Source organism: Notothenia rossii (genome assembly GCF_949606895.1).
Source record: "Notothenia rossii genome assembly, chromosome: 1".
Lineage (NCBI taxonomy): Eukaryota > Metazoa > Chordata > Actinopteri > Perciformes > Nototheniidae > Notothenia > Notothenia rossii.
Window position 1 is genome coordinate 11,619,856 of NC_136912.1, and position 10,406 is coordinate 11,630,261.

Below are 10,406 nucleotides of genomic sequence, written 5' to 3' on the forward strand. Positions count from 1 at the left end.
TTAAGGGTGGTGTTTCAAGGTTAAATTGGGACATGGTCCTCTGGGGCTCAGCCCTGGTACACAGACCACTATTGCTGTTCATCTTCAACAAATTATATCTTCAGAAAAAAGTGTTTAAAATGTGTCTCCGCCCATTAAGGAGGCTGCTGCAAATCAAGCGTTTTCTAAACTAACAGCCATACAGCAGCGAGTGTTAGAGATGTTTTGACTTTGAGCCATCAGCATGTCTTTTTGACCTGTTATAGTTGGTGAGCTTGGTGAAGGTATGTTAACCCCCATTGGAAACACTGGGATTGGGAATTATAGAATCACGAGTATCCCCACCAATATTGACATCTCACTGTAAGTATCTTTATATTTAGACTCCCACCGTTTCGTTTTTAAAATGATTAATCATCAAACAACAATTTTGCCTTGAACCATGTTTAATGTCTTTTTTTTCAACCCATCGGAGAATCAAGCAATCACATTGTGTCATCACACAATTTATTGTAACTATTAACATCATGTTGTTTCGAGAATGTTTCCCCTTTGCGTCAAGCCTTATATATTTTTCTTAAATTGCCATCCCTATTTTGCTTAGCTTTTCTACCATTTTTTAGCCAATTACTTTGGCAGAAAGTTTGACCACCCGATTAGTCGTTTGTGTTACAACTCGCCAAGTAAACTACTGTGACCAATTCATGTTATGTCCCTGGTCTAGGGGAACCTATGAATACCATGAAATGCACACTCAATACTCAGTCAGTGACACAGAAAATCTAATTTGCAGTTTTAATTTCATCCGATGTGAGAAAAATGGCATCATAATAAACACAAACTTCTGAACACAAAGAACCCTAAACTAACCTAACCAAAACCAAACAAAAGACAAGCTTCTTAGCTATCACCTACCATCAAAACATGAGAAAGTGAGGACTCAACAAAATGGGCTTTTCACTCATAATACTGCTGGCTTCTTTTAGCTCAACAATTCAAAAATGTTCACAGATTACTTATTACTGTCATATCCTTAAATCTAATTTTAACTAATGGTGCCAAATAGGCCTTTACAAAAACTTCCTCCCATCATTTCAGCGCATTTGTTTACATTGAATCCCATGGCAGTGAAAAGGTGAGTAAAGCGGGGGAATGTATTGCAGACCATTGATACCTATTTGATACCTAATTACCTATACATTGATACCTATAAATTGATACCTATACATTGACAAACCTATAACAGACTACAGAGCAACATTTTTTCAGATAAAACTAACAATAAAATATGATAAAGATAGGTAATGACAATCATAATAATGATCTCCCAAACACTTTAAATATTGTAGAATAAGCAAACTTTATTTTGATTAAATGTGGTCAGTTTAAAATACTTAGTGATAGTTAATACAATTCAAAGGAGGTATTACATGCAGAAAGTCTGACACAAACTTGACAATTAACTCTTCAACAAAGCAAAATTGGAACACATTTCTAGAATATGAAGACATTTTTGAATATAAAGAAAAATCATTAAAAGTTAAGAGATAATCAATCCAGAGAATATGCTGATCAAATTTGCTTGGAACTTGGGCTATGTTGTGATTTTTAAAGGGCTATTTGCAATTGTTCATGTATGCACCATGATGGTATTTTTTCAAAAATATATAATTATATTCTGTAGACTTACTGGCATAAAACAAACAGGCTCATCAAGGATCCCTCTGTAGCTCGATTATTAAAGATGCCCAAAACGTTTTTATTCTGATTTAAAACTTAAAAAACACTTAACTTGAATATGATATATAAATCACATGCATACAAATATAACAGGCAGTAGCTTCTTTCCAGTATATACTTAAAAACTGAATATTAATGTATTCCCTTTCTCTCCGCTAATATTAAGCAAAATGTAGCAGACAGCTAAGGGTCTCACATTATGATCATTATATGGCCACACTATTTTCCATCAGCGCTGGATCCATGTATGTGTATGGGATATCCAGACCAATGTTTCTGGATATGATCTCTGCACTTAACATTTCAAGCTCTCTTTGAAAATCCTTTATCAGCTGACAGGGAAACTCCTCACTGAAATGCTCCTCTGGGAACTGGCCGAGAGGGACCTGATGAGATCAATGATACATTAAAAAATAAAAGTTCAAAAGTATTTCAAAACAGATAATTGACAATATAGTGTACAGATGTTGTAATCACAAGTTTTTTCAGGGCTCAAAGAGGGTATTCAGAAAACCAAACCGATCATGCATTTTAGCCATGCCTCATACCCCTCTATTTCAGCCCTGTTACAAAAGTGCTGATTCTGGGTCTGTAGCTTCAAATGTAACCCGCTCCTTTGGAGGACACATTTGTGTATAAAATCAAAAAGTTCATTTTGCATAATAGGTGACCTTTAATGAAAATACCATGTGTTTACTTGAATTTGAGTAACAACATTTTTATTGAAATATTGGGTACTTACGAAGTCAAACGGAGGCTTGCTGAGTAGCCACAAGGCGGCCATGCCCTGAGCTGATGTACCGATGTCAGGCAGTGTGTTCAGCATTGTGGCCTCGCTTGTTGTCCCCTTTGTGGTTGGTGGGGGAAGTTGCAGGGAGAAGGGAGTGTTGGGCATCCAGCCACCATAGTCAAACTGTGATAAAATGAATAATTGATTCATACTTTTTTAAGCCAGGCCATGTCATTATTTTGATAACAGTCCACTACTTTGGCACACTAATGTTCAACAATTGAATGTATTGTCATAAATGTGGATACAAACAGAGAGATGAATGGACCCAAGATGATTGATACTAATGACATTGGAGATCATCTGACTTTTTCTTGAACACCACCATAAGGTTTAACGTTCTTAGTTTCAAGATAAATGCCTCAATAACTTTCTGCTACATTGCCAATGCATTTAGATTATCGTTTTTATTTCTCCAGTAGTTTAGTTTTAGGCTATATAACTGAGCAACTAAGGCTTTCCTAAATCTCAGCTATACTTTGCAATAAACCAAAGTGTTCATGTTTGCATTCGGTAAACAAAAATTGTGAGTGGTGTAAATATCATCCTTGTCTCACCAAGGTGGCGATTTGTTGGCATGCTAGCGATTTCTACGATAGCAACTTGAAATGAACATCCAAAGTATTAAAAGACCTCACCTGTCCATCGTTCACAGCTGAGTGCTGTGCTGAGCAAGTGAAGAGCACCATGGTGACAAACTTCACCAACTCAGCCACGGAGCTTAAGCGCTGCGGAATTCCTGAAAATTAAAGGAAATAAAAAGCGTCACTGAAAGAAGTCAAAATGTCACTTTCCTAAATAATGGAAATGTAATCCTATTGAATGTTTCTGTAAGTGAGAGCACCTGTAAGAAAGCAAAGGTAGGTTACCTGTGGTTTCTTGGGAAAGGAATCCATGTTCAAAAATGTCAGAAAACCATTTCTGTAGTTCTAAGTCGTGCTGGACCTGCTCATCACTCTTGTAGTAGAAGCCGAGCACTCCCTCCACAAACCTGTAATACAAGTAGAATCTTAAGTTTTTATAAACTGCAACACTTATCTTAATAATGGTTACACCACTTTACAATGCAACCCTTTCTGAGGCATTTAGTTGTTGCTCTTTCTACAAGTTTACATCAATACTTTGAAATCATTCTGGTTCATGTCACAAAGCAAATGAGAAGGGCAAAACAGTTTCATCTTGGAGATGCTCCCTGCTGTGGAAACATAGGAAATAAGCATGAAATAAATTGACACAGATAATATGCAAGAAACTTTGTTAACAAGAAGTTTGGGGGTTTGTTGAGGTTAGATTATTATTTAGCTTATTGAAATGTAAACAATTGTTTCTGCTAACTCTTTGAGTTATTGGCCATTTGTAAAAGAAGGTTGTTTATTGTGCTTCTTGTTACATAGACCTTCCAAACATTATTTGGTAAAGATCCGCCTAAACTTAGCTCAGTAACTTGTGTGTTTTTCTTTATTATGTAAAACTCATCTCTGCTTGTTCACGTGGGAACTGGAAAGACTTGCTGGCATTAGTTACTTGTGACAGGGGATGGGAATTAATTAAACTAAACCAGGAACCTCACATTGTATCTAGATGTAGATGTATGTTTTTCTCAAAAAATGTTGTTGCTCATCTAAAATACAATCACTTGGCAAATTCGGCCAAACATGTTAAAAATAGTTAGATTGTTAAACAAGTTACACTGTTTTGTATTATCCCATTGCCAGTGCCAGAAGTACCTCTGAATGATATCCCAAAGCTTCAATCCATCATCCCTGTAGTAGTAGTTGGGCACATCCTCCATGCCACGCTCAGCAATGTCTTCCGGCATGCAGAGAGACTTGTAGGTGATTGAGGACATGGATCTCTGCAGGATTGTGGACAGAGCCTCACCGCCAGAAGCTGCATACTATAGAGAAGAGTCAAATATTTGATGAATAAAGTTAGAGACAAACACTATACATGACATAAAAACAGAGTAGGTTATGGTTTTCTGATAATATTGGTCCTTTCGTACCTTGTTAAAAAATCCACTTGGAGATATTAGAAGATTTCGAGCCAAGAAGTTGATCTGCAGAGTGTAGCGAGTGTGAGGTACGAGGAGCTGAGGTAAAGAGGGAACTCTGTAAGCAACATTATTTCCTTCAAACCATGTGAGACATGTGGATGACACTGTACATGTATCAGTATTTAAAAAAAAAAACTAAAGTAAATTTAGTATTCTCACTTACCTTGTAGAGTGGATGCACCATGGGCACGTTGCGCAGCAGTGACACAGCAAAAGCCTCAGCCAGCAGATGAGTGCGCAGCAGGTGAACATTTAGTTCATGCTCGCTGGAATCTGCACTTCTCACAAATATCTTGGCCATCAGCCAGTCGTACTCAGAGTCAGTAGGAAGGAAGATGGGGTTGTCCTCTGCTGGAGTCTGCTTCAGCTGTACGGGGAGAAATAGGGATGAAGTTCTTTCAATCGATTTGATCCAGTGACAATTTTGATCAATAATGCTTGACAATTTGCCTATTTACCATAGGTTTTATACACACAGTCAACTTCAGAACAGTGGCCCTACTTGCTTCAGCCTTTCACCAATAGTTGAATGTGTAATTTATCATATTTTCAGAAACTCAGCTAAACGCTTCCGTGATTAAACGTCACGTTCCAAACCACATCAAGCATTATTTCTGAAACACTATGGAGCTGAAACACTTTCTCTCTCTTAAGGCCCTGACACACCAAACTGACCGTCTCCTGAGTCTTGGCCAAAAAGTCGCACTGGAACACACCGCAAAGACTTCAGCCGACGGCCAAGTAGCACGTACTTACTGCGCATGCGTGAGTGGCAATAACTCTCCTTACCAGCAGGCGGCGGTAGTTTGTATTCGTCATTCAAAAGAGGCAACCGGAAGACAAACTGCGTGATATATACAAACAACAAATAGCGTGTGCGTTCCATTTTCACTCTCGTCCATTCCAGACTGTTTCACAGATTGTTTCACATAGCGACTTATAATTCATGTTTAGTGCAGTACTGGCGGTATCAGTGCCTTCTTAATCGTTTGTTTGCGTACCTCACTTCCGTTTCGCTTCTCATGCACTGATTCGCTAAGCTGAAAAGCGAATCAGAGTGATTTATTTTGCCGACAGCCTCCGCTCCCGATTCAACTTGGATTCAACATGTTCAATCGGGAGCGGAATGTGTCGGCACCGCCGAAAAGACACGACGGTGCGGGACACACCAATCTGAGTAGGGCAACAGGACGCAAATCGACAGCCAGACATCTATCGACGGCCGAAATCGGCTTGGTGTGTCAGGGCCTTTAGGTTTACCACAAGGACAGCCCCTTTTATATACGGCTTATTTAAACATACTCTCTCCAGTACATCGTTAGCTCTGAGTGTTAGCGATGCTTGCTAACGTAATGGAAGACCATATTACTTCCAAAATACATTGTGCATTACCTAGCTAGCATTCTTTCTTTTTATTTATGCGTATTTTACTAATCACTCTCCTATTGAACTGTACTTTTTTTTTTTTTTACTGTCCTATAGTACACATTGGAATGATTTCTTACCTTATTTTGTACAACTATTTGAAATATATAAACGTGTGCCTTGGAAATATCTATTTACATAGATGACCAAACCGTTTGAGACCCACTGAGATAACTTAGACTAAAGTTAACTACCTGAACAATCCTTTACCTCACTGAGCTACAAGGTGACACATATTTATGTGTAAAAGACATAAAAAGCGCATTTTGCCTCATACAGTGTAGGTGACCGTTAAGCTATATAGCTTACTTCTCTGTACATATGATATCTATTGTATTGAATGTCAGTCCGTCCTTACATCTTAGATGTTAGCTTTATTTGAGCGTGTATCTCACCTGAATAGCAATCGGCATCAGCTTATCATCAGGTGTTTTCTGGAGCAGGACAAGGGGAGCCATCAGGTACTGCTGCTTCCCATGGAAAATGTTTGCTTTGAGTTCATCAAAACGTTTGTAGTCTAACAGGAATATGTTGCCATTCTGTTTTGAGTGAAGATGAGATATGATTTGACTCACATGCAAACAGTGCAATATGAAACTCAGTGAAGAACTTCCAACTCTACCAAATTTAAAACAAACATGGCTCTAAACTCAATTATGGTCAAGATAATCACCTTCATTTCAGCTGCCAAACTACTCTGACAATCAGGGAAGAGCATCTCATCAGTGACAGGAAAGTTTTCAGGCAGAGCTGTACAACGTCTGATCAAAATGGGGTTGACACCATTTAGGTACTGGTAGCCAAAAAAGGCATCCTCCTTCCAATGTTCCTCTACATATTCTGAAAAAAACAAATACATTTGAATTTTATTGTGTTTCAAACTTTGGGCTAGAAACTGGGATATTGCGTGTTCAACTGTATATAAAGTTAGGGTTAGGTTTAAACAACAATTAAACATGTTTTCTTGTTTTAAAGTGAGTTATCAGTCTTACTGGTATTTATTTAAATACTGAATAAATAGTTTTCTTATAAGTAACGATAAAACTCGCTTTTTTAGATACATTTTTAGTATTCAGTATAATCTAAAGTATTATATATATATATATAAAGGTATATGATTGTACTTGATATCTTAGTGTCCTTGTTGCTGAACACACGATTGACATCATTAATATCAGTCCAGTTGTCCTTGGAGTCAGCGATTCCCTTTAAGTTCAACTCTTTCATCCTAGAAAAAAAGCAACAAGTAACTTTATTATAATGCCCTAAAATGATTTGAGGCAGGTACATATTTAGTAGGTTGTTGGATAAGAGGACTTGAAGAACTCACGCAGCAGTTGCTGTGAAATTAAACTGTTTGCTCTTGGTGCAGGAGAAGCGGACCTCAGGAGGCAGAGAATCAAGATCTTTTGCTTTCATGATGTGGGGTATTCCCTCTGCATACACATCCCAGCTGGGAGTAATAGAGAACAGATGTGAGGAGCTGTGGACATTCTAGATACTAGTGTATCAGTTTTAGTTTGGAGTATACAAACACATGACAAGTATTCAATATAGCAACATATTTAGGTTACTGTATTACATTGCATAAAGCTTGGCAAGTGTCATATCATATGTTTGTAATACTTTTGGATGGATTTAAGTTTCGGGATGCATGAAGTTAAAATGTGTATAAGCTCTGAGCGCTCACCAATAGTCTTTCTCTCGCTGATTCAGCTCCTGCTCCCGACTGTCCCTGCCAATAGAATGGCTGTCTTCAAAGGCTCTCAGAGCTTAAAGAAAGACAGGTTAAAAAATGTGATATTCACAGTTGGCATGGATTTACCCTGACTTCCTTATACAGTAGTCCAGCTTGCATAACTTGTATTCTGTGGTCTGACATTTTTTTACAGGATGTCAGAAAAGCTAATTTCCAAATACCTGTTCCTTCTCTGAAGCTTTGCTCAACGCTGTCTGTGATCCAGCGGTAGATGGGAAAGTTGTACGTTTCTCCATCAGGAGATTCCACTTCAACCTTGGCAGGGAACCAATCGACTGCAGCGAACACTATGGGTTTCTTTTTGACGAGCTTGATCTGAATCAGCTTTCCAATAGAGACAGGCCAGGCCACCTGGAGAGAAGACAGACATTATTTGAAAGCAATTATACATTACATAATTTAAATTACATTTAGGTAAATTACTACTCAATCTATTAATTTAATCTCAGAGTTACAATAGTTGTATTCAATCATGTGGTTACAAACACAAAATGTCAAGACTCATGCAAGTAAGTCAACCTAATCAAAGTACAAGATAATAATGTTTTGTGCTAAGTTCACTCAAGCTTAACCTAATTGTTATGTTATATCCCTATAAAATTTCAAAAGTTGATTAAGAGTGTTATATCTTTAGAGAGATATTTCTGACTTACTTGTGTACTGGTGAAAGAAATTGGCGTGTTGAGTTTATTGAGTTCACTTTCCCCATCTGTGCCCACCAGCTTAATGAAGACGTCATTTGTAGTTTGGGCATTGATAGGCGAACCATTGAATACAGTCACTTTATAATTCACCATTTTCCCTCTGGAAAACAAGAAGAATCCTGTTAAGATCATTAAAATAATCATTCCCACCAATGGTTGCGTTATCTATAAAAAGATTAACCTGAGTTATTTTGTTATCAGAAGGAGAAAGGCAGTGGCAAATTTAATTAAAACAACAAATATGAAATGTGCCTCTTACATTACAGAAGCATTGTTCTTACCTGTTCTTGAGACCTGAGTTCCTTTGACGAACTGTCCGTTGGAGTTTTTCACCACTGATCCTCCTCTTTTAATACATTCACATATGTGGGTGTGTCCATTAAGTTACATAATAAAACATTATCTCTCATGACTTGTTCACCCACATAACCAGCTTCTCCAGAATTAAACTTGAGAGCATTAGGTCAACTACACATATTAGAAATGAACATCTAAATAATTAGTTGACACAGTTTTTCCACATTTATATGATAGTTTTATTACAAACAAATGTAATAATAAAGTAGCATATTTCTACAGCATTCTAAATATGTACAGGAAACTCAATGGCAGCGAAAAAGGTACCAATTACAAGATTGTATTGTTTCCAACAGAAACAGAATTGATTAGATACACGTATAAAATATGTGGTGGTTGGAACAGTTTTTGTTGACATTTTCAAAAATGTATTTAAATGATTATATCCATATTACTGGGGTTATAGTTAAGGGTGGTGTTTTAAAGTGCACCTATCATGCTATTTTTAGGAATATATTATGGGTCTCAGATATATAAAAATATTAGCGCGTTAATAACGCCTTAACGCAAATAAATGTTTAAGGCCACTAATTATTTTAACGTTCGATTAATGCATGTGTATTTGTCCTCGGCCCGCCCCGTAGTTTCAGAGCCCAAAAGCTTGACGTTGTTGTTGATGTTAGTTGGATGGTGGGAGAATTTAATGAGAGATATGGATAAAAAAAGGTGTTTTAAACAGCAAGCACACAGCTGATGCTAACAGCCCCGCTCCTGCCGCTCGCTTACGGCAGACCACGCTTGAAAGTTTGCCGGGGAGACGCCTGGACAACAGCGAAAGCTAAATGGGTGGCTAAAGCTTAACATTGTGGAGGACGAGGGGCTGCGTTAGATAATTCGGATCACATCCAACGTGTCGACTGCACATCACAGCGCATTATTTTGACCCACAATGGGAACTTCAGTCTCATGCTTTGACTGAAGATGAAGACAGAGGAGCGGCATTTCGCCGACAACTGTAAACAGGCTTGTCTGTTTGAGCAACTGGCTCGGTGCAAAGAAGTACACAGGGTTGGGAGAGAGTGAAGAGAGAGAGAGGTTCCAGGTTGTTGTATTGAAAATATTCAGGAGAATATTTGTCATTGTTCAAATGATAATAAACAAACATTTGCATAAAGCATATTTGTCCACTCATATGTTGATAAGAGTATTAACAACTTGAAAAATCTTCTTCTAAGCTACATTTAGAACAGATACAAAATGTGCGATTAATCGCGATTAAATATTTTAATCGACTGACAGCCCTAAAAAATATATAAAAACATGTCTATGATGTGTTTTGCTCAAAATACAAACAGATCATGCATTTTAGACATCCCAGTCATATCTCTCTCTTCCAGCCCGGTTAGAGAAAAGCGGATGTTGGGTCTTTAGCTTGAAAAAAAAGAAGGCGGAGCTAATTCCTGATCAAAATTCTACCGGAGATAAAGTTAAATTCTGCTGTGATAAAACGCCATCCTGTTCTAAACCACATCAAGGATTATTTCTGAAACAGTGGCCGCTTCTCAATCACGAGGATGCTGGCTTGGTAGTCGCGTACTTCCAAGTCACTTCCTTCAGAAACTAAGCAAGTGTTTCCAAGGCTTCGGAAAACGAAGA

The 10,406-nt window shown here is 37.8% G+C and overlaps 1 protein-coding gene across 2 annotated transcripts; it reads right to left on the minus strand.

Moving 5' to 3' along the window:
- Nucleotides 1-1,320: 1,320 nt before the first annotated feature.
- LOC307039791 (polyunsaturated fatty acid lipoxygenase ALOX15B-like) lies at nt 1,321-8,870 on the minus strand. 2 transcript variants are annotated; one of them, XM_079682186.1, is made up of 15 exons: nt 8,735-8,870; nt 8,403-8,553; nt 7,911-8,100; nt 7,681-7,762; nt 7,321-7,443; nt 7,115-7,218; nt 6,664-6,830; nt 6,386-6,529; nt 4,729-4,932; nt 4,515-4,601; nt 4,237-4,406; nt 3,379-3,500; nt 3,148-3,248; nt 2,462-2,632; nt 1,321-2,105 (listed from the first exon to the last, which is right to left on the minus strand). In XM_079682186.1, exons 2-15 carry the CDS (start codon nt 8,544-8,546, stop codon nt 1,926-1,928), a joined length of 1,989 nt encoding a protein of 662 aa, XP_079538312.1. In that variant the 5' UTR covers nt 8,547-8,553; nt 8,735-8,870; the 3' UTR covers nt 1,321-1,925. The 2 variants fall into 2 exon arrangements, with proteins under 2 accessions (XP_079538312.1, XP_079538313.1); XM_079682187.1 differs by having other exon boundaries at nt 8,403-8,572; nt 8,735-8,770.
- Between the last annotated feature and the right edge of the window lie 1,536 nt (nt 8,871-10,406).